The sequence below is a fragment of the Papaver somniferum genome, chromosome 4 (genome assembly GCF_003573695.1).
Source record: "Papaver somniferum cultivar HN1 chromosome 4, ASM357369v1, whole genome shotgun sequence".
Lineage (NCBI taxonomy): Eukaryota > Viridiplantae > Streptophyta > Magnoliopsida > Ranunculales > Papaveraceae > Papaver > Papaver somniferum.
Window position 1 is genome coordinate 133,198,652 of NC_039361.1, and position 20,618 is coordinate 133,219,269.

At 34.5% G+C, this 20,618-nt stretch overlaps 1 protein-coding gene across 1 annotated transcript; it reads right to left on the bottom strand.

The window, feature by feature from the left end:
* Positions 1-11,967: 11,967 nt before the first annotated feature.
* Positions 11,968-13,382, bottom strand: LOC113276619 (ethylene-responsive transcription factor 3-like). The gene has a single exon (XM_026526245.1). It carries the CDS (start codon positions 13,138-13,140, stop codon positions 12,400-12,402), a length of 741 nt encoding a protein of 246 aa, XP_026382030.1. The 5' UTR covers positions 13,141-13,382; the 3' UTR covers positions 11,968-12,399.
* Between the last annotated feature and the right edge of the window lie 7,236 nt (positions 13,383-20,618).

The window sequence follows — 20,618 nt, forward strand, 5'->3', positions numbered from 1 at the left end:
ACAGAAATTTCATTGATCTCAAGTTTAGAATTCTTTAAGCATATGTCCCATACCATAATACTCAAAAAAAAATCCACAAGGATCGGCTAGTTGCCAAAATAAGAGACGACCAGTTGCCAAAAATAACAGACGGCCAATTGCCGGAAACAAAAGATGGCAATTGCCAAAATCAGAAATGGGTAATTACCGGAAATAAAAGATGCCCAATTTCCAAAATCAAAGACGGTCAATTGCCGGAAATAAAAGATGGCCAATTTCCAAAATTATAAACGGCCAATTGCCGAAAATAAAAGATGGCCAGTTGCCAAAATCGGAGGCGGCCAATTGCTGAAAACAAAAGACGGCGAATTGCCGAAAATAAGAAACGACCAGCTTCTCATTCCAACAATTTTTATGGCCAGTTGCCAAAAATGGGAGATGGCCAGTTGCCAACTCTAATAATTTACACGGTCAGTTGCAAAAAATGAGGGATGATAACAATCATCTCTCACTAGGTAGTATGAACAACTAATACTGCAACTACCTATTACCAACGATATATAATGCTAAAGTTGCAATCATCTCCGAATAGGTGGTATAAACTGCCAAACATTAACCAACTCTTTTCCGATGATATGAACAACCTCGCAGAGTTGTGCTGAGCCGCACAGCGGTTGCCTACGTACCCTCTCAGTTGCTCGAAGAGATCAAGCACGGCCGTAGTTCGTCAGTTGCGTATATTGTATTAATTGTTTGTTCTAACTGCAACAATCACTAACTTCACAACACCAGCAGCATTATACAGATGGGATTCCACAGCACAACACTAAAATTTTACAAGAAACCATAACTGAAAACATTGTAGAACTCCTGTACTGTTACAGTCAGCAACGGTTACAATTATACATTTAAAAATATCTTGTTACATTGTCAGTACATCCATATTTCAGTCAACATTACTGATACACAAGGTAAATACCCAATTTGAATTCACGGTTCCAAACTTAGACGTATGTATCTCTTGAAGCTAAATAGATTAGTATCCTTTGAAATTAAAAATTAACTATCACCACAGTGATTAATACACTCAAATGAATAGTATGGGTTCGCCAATCATCAAGTGGTCTGATGGTTTGTATGCTCCCTCCCACTGTAGAGGTAGGGGTTCGAACCCCATAATTATCAGAAATAATTCCTTACAAAGGAGTTAAGAATGTGGTCCAAGACCACTTTTCCAAACCATAAAAAAAAAAGATAGTATGGGTTCCAATTATACATTTAAAAATATCTTGATATCAAAAGGGATTAATACACTCAAATGAATAGTATGGATATTATTAGTTCAGGCCACAGTGTATGCCATACTGATAAGACGCAGATACATTAAAAGGCAGTGATAGCAGGATCTACTGTGCTAATACGGCAACGAAAATATGCACTTTCATAATCCCATAAACCCATTATAACTAGCTAAACTGAATCCCGAAATTTTACACATGAAACATGTGGCTAACAGCATCGACACTACGCATACGTCGGCTGAAAATGTATAGGTACGTACAAGTTCATAAACCGTATATACTCGTTTCATTATAAAAATTAAATCAGATAGAATTATGAAAAATCGGGGGTCTAACAACCACACCCAATATTTCATTCGGAAATCTGTATGTACTACTCTAATACAATTCCGTGAGAATCAACTAGACAGTCAGAATCAATCAAGGAAATATATCCAAGAGTTGTATCTCTATTTCTCAATACAATCCGCAATCGAACAGATAGAAATCTGTGAGCCCGATTGATATGAGAAATAACTTGAACGGTATCAAAACCAATGTTCAAGTGTCAATCAATTTTTATCGGCAACCAAAGATCGGATTCACCAATTGATTGAACTATGCACAACCTGTGATATTGAAATTATATAGAAAATATAATGCGGAAAAGAAATAACACAGACACCAGAAGTTTTGTTAACGAGGAAACCACAAATGCAGAAAACCCTGGGACCTAGTCCAGTTTTGAATACCACACTATATTAAGCCGCTACAGACACTAGCCTACTACAAATTAACTTCGGACTGGATTGTAGTTGAACCCTAAACAATCTCACACTGATCAAGGTATTGTCGCGTTCCTTATGCCTCTGAATCCCGGCAAGAGTCTACGCACTTGATTCCCGTAGTTGATCTCACCTACAACTAAGAGTTGTTAGGACCCAAAGTCGAAGACTTATAAACAAATCTGTCTCCCACAGAAATGTCTATTCTGATAGATAAATCTGTCTCCCACAGAAATACCTATGAAGTTTTGTTCCGTATCATGATAAATCAAGGTGCACAGGAACCAATTGATAATCCGGTCTTATATTCCTAAAGACAACTTAGAAATATCAATCACCTCACAGTAACTTAACTATATGGTAGTAGAACAAGTTATTGTGGAATCACAAAGAATGAGACGAAGAGCTTTGTGATTGCTTTTTATATCTTACCTATCAGAGATAAATCTCGAGCAAATCTTAGAGAAGATAGTACTCAACACGATAGAACAAGTAAGATCTGAATACGCAACTACAAAGAAAATAGTTGGATCAGGCTTCAAAATCCCAATGAAGTCGTTAAGTCGTTAACTTATAATGGTTTTAGAAAAAACCTAGGTTAAAGGAGAATCGACTCTAGTTGCAACTAATATCACACAGGAGGTGTGGGGATTAGGTTTCCTAGTTCCTAGAGTTCTCCTTTATATATCCTTTCAAATCAGGGTTTGCTAAGTTAGCTTAGAAATAAAGCATTCCATATTCACTGTTAGATGAAAATCTGATTTAAGAAATAAGCTAAGTTTGCTTGAAACCAAAGAAATATATCTTCACCATTAGATGGTCTTAGCTTGTCACACACAAATGAAATGTACTTTCGTTTAGGTATGGGTAACCGTACCTAAACATGTATATTGAGTTAGCTCAATAATAGTTAGCCATATGAACACTTTTGTTTTAACCACATTCATCTAACACATGTTGATCAACTATGATGATCAATCAATCATGAAAGATAATCAAATGAATCTAATTGTGTTTCATAGAGTTATTCAGTTGTTGATAATCACATAGAAGTATATATGATCCAATTGAAACAAAATCGGAATGATTCATAATGTACAAAGTACAAGAATCAGTTCATAAACATTAAGCCACGGTTTGCAAAGATTGCATTCCTTATTTCATAAATGTATTTGTTCATTAGTATGTAAACATACTAAACCGATTTTAGAACATTGACCACTAATTTTGCAAACGGGTGCGCAAACTTTAGTTCGGACTTTGGTCTTGTCCAACAGTTTCCAAACGGGTACGCAAACTGTCGTCCCGGACCTAAATCAGGTAGAACCATTCGTACACTGGTATGCAATCTTGGTTCCCGGACTTTAACAGTTAAAACCGTTCGCATACTGGTAGGCAAACTTGGTTTCAGAACCTGAATCATACCAACACAGTTTGTATACTAAGTATGCATAGTGTGATGTTTTCAATACATGGGTTTTAATTCTAAACTCTCATTTCAATCATTGAAACATTCTTAGAAGACGACAATGGCTGTCTCACGCAAACCATTAGCTTATAAGCAATTTTCAAGTGAGCGAATGATCAATATGAAACTTTCCAAATCGACATCAAATGACTGTCTCACACAAATCATGTAAGATGTTTCAAGGCAATTTCCACATGATCATCTTTTGACTTATTATTTAGTTTCCAATAAATAAATTGTGTCCAACTAAACTCGTCAAGAATAGTGATAATGTAGCTAAAGAAAAAAGCTTCCAACACATATTTCGAGAAATAGATAAGCGAGTTATAATCAGCTCGAAATAACAAATGTGTATGATATGAAAGTCTATATCACTATACGACTTTTGTCTCAATAGGAGATAGAATAGAATAGACTTCTGAGTGATAGAAAAGTTTTATTCTCCACATACCTTTAGTTGATGAAGTTCCTCCGAGTTCTTCAACAGATCTTCATTTTTAGTTCTAAGCGCCATGAAGTCTAAAGCTCAACTACATAATCTATCCTAGTCCGAAACTCCTATAAGTAGACTAAAAATCAAGACTATAGTTTTGATCAACTAAACTTGACAAACAAGCTTGAGATAGCAACGCTTGCGAGTTCGATCCAGGAGTGCTCTAAAAAATTATATATATATATATATAATTGACGCAGTCATCGAAGCAAATATACACAAAGTACCAAGTTAAACAAATGAGTGTTTATTGTTGATGTAAGTATTGTATTAGAAACGAGACCATTTATTTACGTGATTGAATAATAAAATTCAGAGTGCAATATTATGGAAGCTAGCTCAAATTAGATTCAATTGGACCATCACCAGTATCATTATTTATCATTCTTAACAAGATAAAGAGTTTATTAATTTAATAATCATGTGACCACGGTGGATTAAACAAGCAAGACTCCAACTCTATACTCCCATCAGTATTCTCTACACCAAGCAGTAAGTAAATATGAACATCAAAGTCCACAAAATGAAGCTAAATGCTAAGACCAGTTTAGGTACATGTATATACATCTAATCCAATTAATCGTAGCTCAAATGTGGCTACCTCACAGCTAACATGGGGCGTGTATGAACTATGAAGTTCAAGCACTATTAAGTTCGAGTAATCAAGATTAGTTTGACTACAGAGTGTGATGCATATACAAGCCTACTGTACCACAGACTACATTACCACATCGATCATTCATTCATTCAAACTTTCTCAGCTATAAAAGAACCCAATTGAAAAGCCCCAGATTTTATTGATCAACTTTCTTTCAAAATTTCATGAAATCAAACTCATAGCACAAACCATCATTCACAATGTTACCCACATAGAAATTAAAATCAAAACAATGATCAACCACAATTTAAATCCTTAATGTAACAAGACAAATATTTCCAAAGATACAAACTCATGGGAAGAAGTCTCCTTACCTCTAGCTCTAGCCATCTCTTCATGTAGAATCCAAGCTTTCAACCTCATTAACTCTTTTTAGGTTCATTCTTCTTGCCTTAAAACGTTACTTGAGAGCATAAGACATAAAAATCGCTCACTGATTTCAATACTACAAGGACCCGATCTGCACTTGAATCCTTTTCTTCAGAAGGTTCATTCATAAATATCCAATTTTGTTCATTTAATTTTCTAAGAAGATAAGAAACTTCGAGAAAGAAGAGAAGACCAGAAAGGAAGGGAGGGTTTTTTGAGCCACAACAGTCGAGCTTAATAGTGCTCTTCTAGAAAAACATGCCTGTAAAATGCTTACTGAAACTGATGTTTAATATGTTGAAGTTTTGAGCCACAAATATTTCCCTGATCATAATCCACTTCATAGTAGTAATGATAATTGCAGTTGGGTTTGGAGGGGGACACACAGAAGTATAGAAATCATTAGGAAATAATATTGTTGGGAGGTGGCCGCGAAACTACATATAGACTTGGGCTGGCTTAAGCCAGCCCAAAGTCCAAGAAAACACAAACTTTAACGTGTTTTTGAGTTTGGCAAAAAAAAAACAATCATGTCTAATACATAGCTTTAAGCCACCCCTACGAATCCAATTAATTTTCAAGTCACTTCTATCTTTATTTTCCAGCTCCGCCACTCGAGGTGGATAATGGAAGAAATATATCCATTTTGAAAGATATTTGGGTCCCAACTATATCTCAACCACTTACTTCTCGGTTTATATCTAGTAATATGCAGACTATTGATCAATTAATGAATCCAAATAATAACAGGTGGAATACAGAGGTCTTGAATATCTTGTTTGAAGGTAATACCGTTAACGAGATTTGTAAAATTAGGATTCCTTTGGGTGGTGAAGATAGATTGATTTGGAAAACAGTTGAGACTGGTATCTTCACGGTTAAGAGTGCTTATAAAGTTAATGATGTTTCAGAAAATACCCACTCTTCTTCTGATGGCCCTCCAAACTTCCTTGGATTCAATTTTTTAACCACTTCCTCTTAAAATTTTCCATTTCCTGTCAAAATATGTGCATGGATGTCTACCCGTTAGGGATAGGATTACTAGACATATTTCAAATGTTGATCCTAAATGCCCTCTATGTGCCAGGGATGTAGAAACTATAGATTATTTGTTTCTGGAATGGGATGTGGCTAAGCAAGTCTAGATTTCTGTGTGGATGGTCCTAGTAGTAGAATTGTAGCTGGTACTAGTTTACTATATTAGATTGCCAGGTGGTTTAGTAATTATACATGTAGTAATTTGGCTATTCATCAGAGATATATATATATATATATATATTTGATAACAATTAGTCATATATTATAGAAGATATGGAAAATGAGATGTGAAATAGCTTTTGACAGCGTCCAATTGCAAGTTAACAAAATTGTGCAGCTGACCAATCAGTCTGCTCAAGGTTGGAATGAGAACATTACTAGACGCATTTCAAGAAGGGGACACATTGCTAGACTCATTTCAAGAAGGGGGCAAGTTGTTAGTGAGAGAGCATTTGTTCAATGGCAGATCCCATTAGAGGGTTACAGTAAAATTAACTTTGATGCCTCTTTTTGTAGAGAGAGCAAATCTATGGGTGGTGCATTAATTATGATTAATGATGCAGGTATTTTTAAAAGGACCTGGGACTCTTTCCGACAAAGAAGGAAAAGATAATTTAAAAGGGAATGGGAAAATTTTGGAATATGAAAGGGAATGGGAAATATTTTGGTTTCAAAGCCCCAACCCTAAAAGAGATTAATAAGAAGTGAAGATGGAAATGGGGATATGGTTTTGTTTTTTGATTTTAAGTTTTTAGATTTATTTTTTTAGGGAAGGGTATTTTAGTATTTTTGCCCCCAAAAAACACCCCTTAGCAACACTATTGGTTGGGGGAAGTAATTTATATCCCCCAATTAGTTTAAGTATCCCCAATCGCGCGTTCATAAAATAGGATGACGTGAGATAAAATAGGATAAAGTGAATGCAAAAATATTAAAGTAATTGTCGGGAATCAGGAATTGTACTGGGCGTGTGAAGAATAGCCGCGGGCGGTGGAAGAAAATCCGTCAGCGATTGATGATGGCCCGCGATTTTCTGGCTCAAACACCAGCGGTTGTGCCATGATCGCCCGGACTTCCATCGAGCGCGCGCCTGTTCTTCCATTTCACTCAACAAACCAACAAATTTGTTGATTTGTCCATCCATTTTTCATGTTTGTTGAATCTATAATGGGATCAAAATTAACAAATCCTTGTTTTGTTGAGTCCATAAAAACTGCCCCCTATCTTGTACTATACATGCTTTAGCAGTAGACAAATGTAATGCTAGGAAAGGTTCCAACCCTTCTATATTAGATGACTCTACTTCATATATACTACGGGTTTCTTACACTCAGAGTTAGTTTTTTTAATGAGTTACCAAATAAATATTCGTTTTTATAAGCATCTTGAGTGATAATTGTATCTAATTGGTTTTAATACAGGTATCACTCAATTATTAAAAAAACTTTACTTAAAAGATCTAAAAAAAAATACGACAGTTGTAATAGTTTTAGAACTAGTACAATCGTTGCCACGATGGGAGGGCCGACCGAAGAAGAATCTGAAGATGGGGTATGTCTGCAACTACTTGCGCGCCGTTTCACGAAAAGTGATATTTTCACCTTGTTTCAGAAACGGAGGGAAAGTATCTTTCTTAAACGGGGCGAAAGTTTCACTTTTTTTGAAACGGAATGTGAAAGTATCACTTTTTCAAAAACGAAAAATTAGTCGATCCATAACCCAAAATATGGTTGCATGATGTGTTATGCATCTTTTTTTGTGGTTTGCATAATGACTATGTATTCAATTTTTGAAAATTATGTCTAAAATGAAAGTATCATTTTCTTGAAACGGGGGGAGTACATACATTTTTCTTTGTTTTTTGTTTGAAGCATGTACATACATTTTATTAGTTGCAACGGAAAATTAGTTGATGTATAAACCGAAATATGGCTACATAAAGTATTATGAATCCTTTGTGGTAGTTTGCATAATGGATGTATATTTAAACTTCTAAAATTGTGCCTAAAATGATAAACACTTCCGATTTTTTCGTAAAAACTCTAAATTTGATATTGTTGTTTGTGCTCATTGTGTAGATTTTTTTATAACCTTTCCAACGAGATAAAATTTATAAAATTCCAAAACACGTATTTTTAAATATGTTATATTAAAGTTTGTTTTCCAATTATACCCTAAAAGAGTAAGATATATAAGGAAAACTAGGATACATAAGGAATTATGTGAAAATGTTTCACCAAAAAATGCTCCACCGAATTCAATCTTTTTATCAAATTGAACATTTGTGTTAGGTTTCAGTTTACAAAAAAATGGTCATAAAAAGGACTCCCTTCCTTCAGGCCCTCCGATCGGTCGGTCCAATAAAAGTAATTGATGAGTGGATTTAGATAAGAGTACTTAGTAACAAATACTCTCATCCAAACTCATGTTTATACATTTTAGTCATACAACGACCACTATAAATGTTTTTTTAAATATGAATTTCTGAAATACTCAGTGGCATCAAAAACTTTAAGTTGCGATACATTTTAGTCATAAAACAACCACTATAAATGTTTTTTCAAATATGAATTTCTGAAATCCTCCGTGACATCAATATTTTTATTAGATTCGGCTAACTTAAAAGTTACTAATAAAATATCAATGTCATTGATGAGAAAAGAACAATCCGAAAATCCATCTACAAGTTTGCATGTAATGGCTCATCAGTAGCAAGTAATGGGAACCAAATTCTTACCTAATGTGAGCAACTTCAACCAATAAATAAAAATGGAATAATGAATTAGTGAGAGACACATTGATGTAATAGTTGGTAATAATTGATTAATTGAACTGATTTCAATGAACAATACAGTTAATAAATGGAATTTAGGGTTAAGAACGATAGATGGCAGTACTTCTACCAAACAATTGGGGTGTTGAACAAAGCTTCAACCTGAATCCACCTAAAACTTATAATTGAAACCACCACTATGACAACAACAGCATCATGAAAGTAATAAGACTCCCCACCAGAATCCATCACAAAGCATAGAAAGATAAAAACATATACACGCTGATAATAACAAACTAAAAATACTTGAGATCATCAAAATCAAACAACAAAGAGTAATGTGTTTCAAGACTTGCAATATAGACGCCACACAAGCTCAGAATATCTAGAAGATGCATCATCCCTTTAACAGCTTACACCTCAGATGAAGACGCGTAGATGCATCACCACCGGACTCGTGAGAACTTAACCGCACCATGAAAAGCTGAGATATAATGCAGATGCATCCCCCCAAGCCCGTAATCTGATAACTACGGGTAGATACTTGATGGTGAATTATGTTTTATTTTCAAATATCTAGTTTTTATTTAAAAAAATGTAACAAATAACAAATAATGCGTCTGAATATTGAATGAGTAAGTCATTACATCACATGTTTTAACATGGATGAGAAAGAACTGCAGAAAATTAACAAAGAAATTGAGGGGTTAACAATCAAAATATGCAACTAACATGGATAGCAGAAACCCAAATTTACAAAAAGAAACTCTCAAGAGGATCAATTGAAGTCACCATGACATGCTAGGATCAATTGGAGTACATTTTTATCTTTGAGCCACTTATTTATGACATATTAGTATCACTTTACCAGTCAGAATAACTAACCTGCAGGATTTAATAGCACAGTATGGAAGTTAAGGGGAACACTGATATTCAGATAATAGAACACCGCCATTTCTTAATATGTATTGTCGCACAGAAGAAAGGCGATATAATGTGTGAGGAGTTCTTTTATTCGCATTGCTCAAATGGCAAAAAAAACTTCAAGCCAGAGGGGCAGTGATGCCAAAAATACAATGCTAAACCGGCTCTAATAACATATACGAAGAAACAATCCAAGGCAAAGAAACTAGCCCTGAAAGATCAGAGCGTTCAAACAGAAATTAAGTTGAAGCATGTTGATGAAGAGGACGGACCTTTATAAGAGAATGAGATGTTATACCCAAAACAGATCCCAATTAATACTACTGACCGATACAACGTGGAATTGAGAGATTTGCTACCTACTATTTTAAGTAGTCCATCCTGGTTCGCAGGTAAGAAGTCTTGTGAAGGCGAAAGAACTGCGGCCACGTATGCTGTCGCCAGGGATCCTTGTTGCAGGAAGTGGCAGAAGTGGGCTGTCCTCGAGGTGCAGACCACCTGTGCATATGGAAGACCTGACGGGGGCATTACTGGCGAGCCCGCAGGCCCATATGTAATTCAGTAACAAGTAGTTCGTATGGCATCAGCAGGCTGCGGACGTTCCAACTACAAGCGATTCAAAATTTAATGATTTCCAGTTCGCATGCAGTATGGATGATCCTTCCTTCCCTGTGAGAGCAGATGCCAAGTTGAACCATAGTCTATGTGACCTTGTTAAGACTGATCATACCACAACCTTCTAAAACATAGCAGAAGTGAATCATAGGATACAAGTATAAGACCAAAAGCAGAAATCACATAAGCAAATGGTAGAATTAGACAACTGACGCATGGGTAGACCCAACATGTTTAGTGGAACCAGTCTTTCATCATATCTACACCGCGGTTATTATATCTACAAGTTGCACTAGATTTGCAAATACGCAGTTCATAAAACATTGAGATGTACTTGTTAAAACCAAACGAACGAGTCGAATGCCTTGTAATGGTCAACATAAGTGTGCTCGTAGTATCCCACTTCGACAGCATAGACATAAGATCACCTACAACAAATACAAGAACTTAGTAGTTACCAAAATGACACGCCTAACAGTCTCGTTATCCAGCTCTTCAGGGAGTGCACCCATGTTGGGCAGCCTCTATAAAAAGATAAGTATCTTAAGCAGTTCAGTTCAAATAACAGCTGTAGGAACACATGGTATCATGGGTGTACTAGAAGTATAACTGAATCACAACATGACCACCTGACTTCAAAGAAATATAGATGGACTTTAATGAAGGGCTTTCAAACCCAAAAGCGTTACAATTTAATGTAAACCAGACGAGCAACTCAAAGAACTGGAATCTTACAATAAAATATATTGATATATTTGCCCCGGATAAACAGGAGAACTGAAGTGGCAATTACTTACATAACCACACAGTCTTGTCCTTTCCATAAGAAGCTGAATGGAAAGCGATTCTGTTTAGAATTTTCAGTTGCCACATGGCTTCTACAAATGAAAGTATAGGATAATCATCACAGTGGAAGCAGTTTTTCAGCTATAATAACGTAAACCGTACTTATAACCTCACTTCTTAGGTTGTTAAAACGTACTTATATCCTCACTTCTTAGGTTGTATATGTCATTCTGCCCAACACATAAAATGAAAGATGGAACATCGAGAGTATCATACCCTAAGATCTTCAAATACTACACAATCATCCGTCCACCAGTTCTTCAAAGACAATTCACGTATATATGTATGCATTGCCAAAATAATCATTATTCAGAAGAGAGATTAACAAAAAAAAAAAAAAATACACCAAAACAGACTAAGAGCATCCTTGTAATTACCCAAAACATAATGTGAACCAAGTCAGAGTAACAGTGATTCATAATAGTCCAATGGCCGAAAGATCCTATCTTTTATTGCAACAAAATAGATTTCCAGGAAGAGTAATATATTCTGAAATTACCTTCAGGATATCCAAAGGTGGCAATAGCAGCAAAAGATGCACCATTTTGAACCTGCCAACGAAGAAGACGAAGTAGAATGTATCTTTCAATTTTTAAACCCTTTTTTCTCCCAACACCAACCAAAACTTCTTCTACTACAACTGCAACTGTAACTTACAAAATTCTTTTCATACAGGTTAATCAAAATCAATATCTACTCCTAAAGAATAAAATAAATACAGAAGTGGAAAGACCAAAAATGAAAATTTTAAGATATACATATATATGTATATATATGTCTTTCATCATCCCCATCCTCATACTTCCATTGAATTAGATTGAATTTTGTACAATAAAAGAAAGAAAAGAAAAGGTAAAATAAAGAGTACAACAATTGATCAGATCAGTTCCAAGAGGTTCAAGTTAAAAAGAACCTCATATCATATCAGATCTGACTTCAACAATTACAAAGAGATCAGAATTTTTGATATCAATGAAAATAGTTGAAGATTCATAATCAAGCCCTATCTCAAAGGGATGAAGAAGCTCATCATAATGAACACTAATTTATAATTAAACCCAACCTATAATCTGATTAACAACAACAACCTCACCAACAACACCAAAAGAAAAGAAAAAGATAATTTTTTTCCTTCCTAGAACTCCCTCATCAATTCATGGAGACAATCAACTCAAAGACATAGAGCTAAATCATCATCATGGTTATTTAAATAGTCAACCACGAGAGGAGGAAAGTTAAGATCAAATGGTAATGGTTGTTTGCTCCTGATGTTAAAAGCAGAAGATGAACTGGATGCTGCAGTAATATCATGATGATTATCACCATCAATCACAGATGAAGAAGAATCACAATCACTATGACAATCTTGATCAGGATCAACTGGTTGTCGATGAGGCCGCCGTCTTCTATGCTGCTGCTGCTGAGATGGTGCATGATGAATCATGGCTGGAGAAGAAAATCTCGGACCACTAAACGATTCAACGGTACTACTTAAACTACTACTAGTTGGTCTCTGAATATTATTAACTTGAGTTTGATTGTGATTTTGCTGATGATATTGCTGATTATTATAAAAATTGGTGCTTTGCTGTTGCTGTTGATGATAAATTGTTTGATGTGGATGAATGGGTGAAGATGGGAAATTGGTTTTAGCTTTAGGACCCCTTAAATTACGAGCAGCAGTATCGTAAGCTTTAGCTGCATCCTCAGCTGAATCAAAAGTACCTAACCAGACTCTAGTCTTCTTCCATGGATCTCTAATTTCTGCTGCAAATCTACCCCATGGTCTTTTTCTAACACCTCTATATCTCATCTCTTTCACTTCTTCTTCTTCTTGATTTATTCTTTCATATCCTCCTACCATCATCACCACTTCAGCTGCAGCAGCAGTAGATCCTCTTCCTCTCCTCATAACTTACAAAGGAACTAGAAGAGCCCAATCCTTTGAGAAATGTAAACAGAATAGAGAGAGAGAGAGAAACAAGAAAGGAAGAGAGAGAGAGAGAAGGGAACCAGAGCCTTGAAATCTGCTCTTAATCCACAACTCTTTCAGTCCTCCTCCTTAACAAAACCTCTTCCCTCCTCTATCTCTATCTGTCTCCCTCTGATTTTTTTTTTTTTTCTTCTTCTTTTCTTTGTTTTTCTTTCTCTCTCTATCTTGAGAGGTTTCTTGTGCTTCTTTCTCTCTTCTTGCAAGATGGGTTTGTCCCCACCGACCGACTAGATAGCTTTCTTCTTCTAGTTTTGGCTTTCCCTTTACTCCGAAATGACTATAATACCCTTACTCTTGAAAATGACGAGAAAATCGTGAGGATTCCGAATTTTCTGCTTTCACCTACTTTTATTACTCTTCTTTCTTGCAACTCTTTGGTACAGCGGGTGCAAAAATGATTATTTTTGACGTGATTTTAGAATTGTGGTTCAAGTGTTTAAAGTCACATCACCTTTTCTAAATAAAAAATTATTCGATAAGAAATATTATGTTGTGGATAATTTCTATATTCGTATTTTCATTTTCGTCTTTTTAATTAAAGTAAATTAAGTTGTCTTATTCTATATATTAAATGACAAATTTAATTATCGTTTTTACAGTTTTCAACGTGGCACATCATTTTGATGTGCTAATGATTTTTTTTATTTGTGGTTAATTAAGATTCTGCAATATTCTTATTAATTAAATTGTTGCTTAACAAACTTATTTGTCGGTGTTTCGGTATAAAAGTTTACGCGTATACAATATTTGTATAGTCAAGATATGATTCTATCATCCAACTAGTAATAGTTAATTTGTTAGGAAGGCTTGGATCTCATATTTGAAGTGTTTGATATTGTAATAACTTATGTCTCAATGTGGATGATTCAAGTTGCCACGAGTCTACTGTGTAGGTCGTTGATGTGTGAACATTGTAATTATCGGTTAAGAATTTCGATATATTTCATGATGTAATATGTTACATTTGTATCGAAAGAAAAGGGATTATTCTACATAAGTATCATAAGGTTATAATCTCCTGCAACAAAATAATGGGATATGGGCACTCGCCAAGAACCAATGCTTGATTCAAGGCTACCAATAAATCCATATAGTATTAAGCTCATAAAAGAAAGAAATTTTAAGGTCTCAAGTAAGTAAGTATTAAACATGGTTGTAGAGTGTCACAATCTCGATGTTTGGTATATTAATCCTCAATATAGCATTTGGTGCAAGGATGGTGAGACTTATATTTTTGTTTTAGGAGACGAGTAAATTTTGAAATTGGGTGAAATATGGATTATTAACGGAAACAAAACTAAAATTCACACATGATTGTTACTTATCACACCATGTTAATTTTTTATCCTTTTATTTATTCTTCTTCTTAAACAATAGTCATTAACATTATTATCTTTACAAAGACACTTTATTACAACTGCCACCACATGCATCGAATATCAACACCACAATTTCACTCTCATTATTAGTCTTTATAACATAAACCTTTTATCATCATTCTATATATTTAAGATCGCGTCACATTTTATAAATAAAAACTGCCAACATGGATTTCTTTTCTAAAAATTTTTGCTAACAGTATGTTTGTTTGTTTTCTTTTAATGTAAAAGTAGCAATTAAGATGTTTTATTCTTTTCTTTTTTTTGCTTAATCATGAAATTTTATTACTGAAAAATTTTCAAAAATTACAAATCAGCCAAGACAATTTTAGTAGAACATGGCCAAAAATAAAACAGATCCAAACAAAAAACTCACTAAAGCAAATTAGGAAAAGTAAATCTAAGAGCTAAACTAAAATATGCATCATCTTCATTCTCCAGTCCCCCCACCCCAAAAAAAAATTGTGGCTTCTCCTCCTCATAGAATTGTACTACACCTCAATTTAATAACACTCATTTCTTGGCCATCTTGCCTGCAGAAAAATTGATTTCTCTGTGGGAATGTCTGAAAGTGATTGTAATAATAGACTGCTTAATTTTTATCCATCTATTCAACATTATCCATGGTATTTTATCCTTCAAGAAAGACACCAATACTGTCTTTGAATCCAGACTAAAACACACCTCCACATAGTCTTGTCTTATAGCCCAATCACCAACAAGAATCAAAGCCATTACTTCAGCCAAATAATTAGTGACTATTCCCAACCCACCTGAAGCAGCACCGATACAACCCCCTTACTATTTCTGGCTATAAATCCCAAACATGCTTTCCCATGATTTCCTTTAGATGCACCATCACAACATATAAGTATTTGATTCATAACAGGCAGCTTGAAAAACCATTGCTTAACCTTAGTAATGTAAGCTTTAACCCCTGTAATACCAAAAAACAGAAGGACTTGTGAATCATAAATACTTTCCCACATTGTCCCCCCTCATTCTGGCATTGCATTCCCTTGTGAAACTTATAATTTTTTGTTTAAACTTCTCAGCATTTGGTCTTTGCCCTTCATATATCACACGGTTTCTGGTAAGCCATAACTCCATAATAACATTGAATGCACAATTATACCATGTCTCCTTGATCGCAGTACTCTTAGACTGGGAAAATTGTAGTACTTCTTCAAAATTTGATGGACTTAAGCAGTGAAAAATCCCACCCAGCCAGTGCCATATACTTTCACTAAATTCACAAGGACATAATATATGTTCCATTTTATCTTGATTGTTACCACAGATGTGGCATTTAGATACTATGAGAAATCCTTTGTTTTTCTAACTGCTTTTTCTTTTGCACAAGCACCTCTTAGTATTTTCCACAAATTCGTAGATACGTAAGGATGAATACAAGGGTTCCACACCTTATTATCCCAAGACACCACGAAATGTTTTGTTCTCACCACTTGAGCAGCATTAGCCACAATAAAATTTCCAGTAAGATCATTTTCCCACACCTCTCTTATCCTGCCCTCCACCCAAAGTTAGTACCTCAATAACCTCAAAATACTGAAACATATATTCTGGAATGTTCCATTTACCATTATGAATTAAGTCTTTCACTTACACATCACAATTCTGTAAGATAAATTCATCATCATCATATCTATCAATTAAGGCATAATCTTTTATCCATTTATCCTTCTATACTGAAATACTTTTCCCATCACCCACTAACATTACAAAAGATTATGCTGCAAAAAAGCTGCAATTCCATGTCTTCTTGAATCTGATACACCTCCCACACAACACTTGATTTTAGATTTATTCACCTCTTGACCAGAAGATTTTTGATATTTCAATAACATATCCATCACATTTTCCAGAGTTATTTTATGGTCATTACAAAAAGTAAAGATATCACATGCAAACATCAAATGTGTTGGCTGACATCCTCCTATGTTCGCCATTGCTTGCATTCTACCTCCCTGCACCATTTTTGATATATTTCTACTCAAAACCTCCTCAGCTAGAACAAAAAGAACTGGTGATAGAGGATCACCTTGCCTAAGCCCCCTCCCAACATCAAAAATCCATAAGGACCACCATTAACAAGAACAGAGATTATAGTTGATTCAAATATCTTCCATAACCAATGAATTTCCATTTCAGAAAACCCAAATCTTCTAAGCACTCCAAACAAAAATTCCCAGCTCAAGGAATCATAAGCTTGAGTAATATCTATTTTAACTCCCACATTTCTTCCTCTTCTCTTTATATCCAACTAACTCAGATATTAAGACAATCTTCTCATGAATACTTCTTCCTTTGACGAATGCACCCTGTTGAATAGAAACCATTGTAGCTATCACAGTGCTAATTCTGGTAGTTAGAATTCTTGTGATGATTTTAGAATTAAAATTTTGCCAAAAATGGGCCGAAATTGTTCAGCTTTCTTAACACCTTGAATTTTTGGAAGGAGAAACAAAAAGTTCAAATTAAAACCTTTTGGAATGAATCTATTCTTCCAGCAATATTGAATACAATTCCACCACATCCCATGCAAATCTATAAAAACTACCTGGAAATCCATCCATACCTGGAGCATTGTTTGCATCCATTCCAAAAACTGCATCCTTAATTTCTGCTCGAGAAGGAAGAGCATCTAGAAATACATTATCTTCCTCATTTAACACTTTTGGAATAACATCAAATAAAATTCTTATGAAAATTCAACAGTTTTTGCTTCAAACTCTTTTTTTTATAATGATTCAATATAATATTAACAATTTGGCATGAGCAGTCACTAAATTACCCTCAACATTCTCCAATTCAGAAATGTTATTTTGTGCCTTCCTAATTCTCATGCTTGTATGGAAAAACACAGTATTAAATCCACCTTCCTTCACCCACTTAACTCTAGATTTTACTCTCATCAATTCATTGTATTGTTGAGATACCAATTCATGCTTCCCCCTTGCAGTAACTAAATTATTAAGCAATTTTATATTTTCAGGATCAACATCATACTCTAAAGAAGCTGTCAATATTTCCTCTTCAGTAGATTTCATCCTAATTCCTAATTCTTAAATCACCAAATACCTCCCAATTCAATTTCTTGATTATATTTTCCAACCTCTTCAATTTATTGAGAAAAATGAATGCAGGGTTCCCAGCACAATCTTCCTCCCATGATTCTTGTATTACCTTTGAAAAACCAGGATGAGAACTCCAAACAGATTGATACCTAAATAGTATATTACTTTGTTAGGAACACTAACAAAACCACCCAACAAGGCACCATGATCATATGTACCTCTAACATCCACTTTATAACACCAACCGTCATACATCTCCGACCATTTAATATTTTAAAAAGCTTTATCTAAGTCACAGATAATTCTCTTCTTTCCCACCTTATTATTAAACCAATAATATTGAATTCCAAACTTTAAAGCTTACATCAGATTACAAGATTCTAAGAAATCTCTAAAATCCTTCACTGATACTCTACTTTACAGAAACCTTGATCCTGTTTTTCCACTACCTTAATTAGAGCATTAAATTTACTTGGGGAAGTAATATTCTTACCACTATTGGTATCATCTGCTTGTATGTCGTTGAGCTTTCTAGCTTTAGAAGCTTTTCCTGTTACATGCTTCCAAGCTCCCATGCTTTCAATACCAAAATTGATAGTAAAACATTAGCAGTAATCATGTCATCAGATTCTCCTAATGTTAATGATAATGGGACCACACCAACAATTGTATTCAAAGAAAGAATACTTATCCCAACTTCAATAATTTTCTGAACAGACAAAATTGGAAAGTCCTTAGCAGATCCTAAAATACCAGTAAAACCACTATTCTTTTTGTTAAAATAATCATTTTGAACAATAGGTGGGATCACAACATCCACTGCTTCATCTTCACTTAACAAATGTTCATCTACTTGTGTTTCAACTATCTACTGAGTGTCACTTGGAGTGAAGCAAATATCAAAACCACCAGAATTATGCATTGTAACTTTTTAGGAGTGTACCTTCATTGATGCTTTTGTAAAATTTGAACACCATCCTTTTGTGTTTGTTACTTCCTATTAATTCAACATTCAGCAACAAGGTGCCCTACCACTTTGCAATGATCACAACATTTAGGTAGTTTAGAAGTTCGAATAGCTTGTTCAAACTTATCGTATTTCGATTCAACCTAAACCTTATTAGGGATCTCCTTTGCTAAATCAATTTCAACCAAAATACCAGAATAATACCCAATCTCTTTCTTTAATATAGTTTATCAACATGAATTGGTCTTCCAATCAATACATAATCCCGGAAATACAATCCACATAAAAAGCACTAGAAGATTTTTGCAATTTAGGTTCAAAATCACGTTCCTAATATCTGAATTTTATATTTTGAGATTCAACCTCCCAAAGACCTTCATATATAAACTTCATATCCCCACCGTTCTCTAATTTTATCATAAAGAAACCCTTACCAATAGCAATGAATTGACAATCACCTTTAAGATTTTATTGCTTCCTCAACTCTATTCAACAACTGACATTTTTATCTTAACAAAATCCAAACGACCAATCAAACTATACCTCCATTCATTTAAACTTTCACCAATCACTTCATCAGGAATATAAACTGAAGCACCATAATTATTCTGAACAAAATTAGTTTCAGATCTGAGACTTTTTTTGAAATCTCAGATTCGGATCGAGATTTCGATTTATCCGACATATTTAAGTCAGATGTCAGATACATTAACACCAATCATTGATTGAAACTAACCTCCTAAAGAACTCAGTGCAGAATCAACATTCAACCAGCACCTGAATTGATGAAAATGATGCACTGAAAACTATAACGGAGAAGAAAATTTCACCGAGTCAATCACCGAGTTGAAGAACTCAACTCAGACCGAGTCCCATATTTTCTTGAGTATATGGTAATTATATTGGTTTCACTTATTTGCCACCCGCACTTTTTTTTATTTTTCATCCATCTTAATTGTCACCTCCCAAGATGTTTTATTCTATACTAAACGATAAATTTAATTATTATTTTTATAATTTTTAACATAACACATCATTCTGATCAAATAATGATGTTTGTTTATTCACGGTTAATTCTATAACATTCTTATTAGCTAACTTGTTACTCAACTAACTTATATGTTAGTATTTTAGTATAAAAGTTTACTCGTGTATAATCTTTGTTAATCAAGTATGATTTTATCATCCATCTAGGACTAGCCCAATTTGTTAGGAAGGCCTGAATCTCATATTTGAAGTGTTTAATACTGAATAACTTCCGTTCCAACGTGGCTTCAATTTGCTAGGAGTGGACTTTGTAGGTTGTGTTAGAGCGCTGCTCGGTCGAACTAGCAAGCATTTCTATCTCAAGCTTGTTTGTCAAGTTTAGTTGCAAAAAATATAAGTCTTGATTCCTAATCTACTTATAGCTATGTCTCGTATTAGGATAAAATGTGTAGTTGAGTTTTAGACTTCGCGGCATTCATCGATTGAATACGAAGAACTACTAAGGGTAGCTTGTGGAACTTCATCAACAAAAGGTATGTGGAGACTTGAACTCATCTATCACTCAGAAATTTATTTCTATTCTATCTCTTATTGTTACAAAAGTCGTATAGCTATATAGACTTTATATTATACACATTTGATATTTCGAGTTGAGTTTAACTCGCTTACATATTTCTCGAAATATGTGTTGGTAAGCTTTCGCTTTATCTAAGTTCATCTTTATTCTTGACGAAAGTCAAAATATGATCATGTGAAAATCGCCTGGTAACATTTTACATGATTTGTGTGACACGGTCATTTGACGTAGACTCGGAATGTTTGGTATTGATCTATTGATCACTTGAAAATTACATTGAAGCTAATAGTTTGTGTGAGACAGCTATTCCCGTCTTCCAGGAATGTTTCAATGATTAAGATGGTATTTAGAACGATTAACCATTGATTGGATATAGCACAGTATGCGTA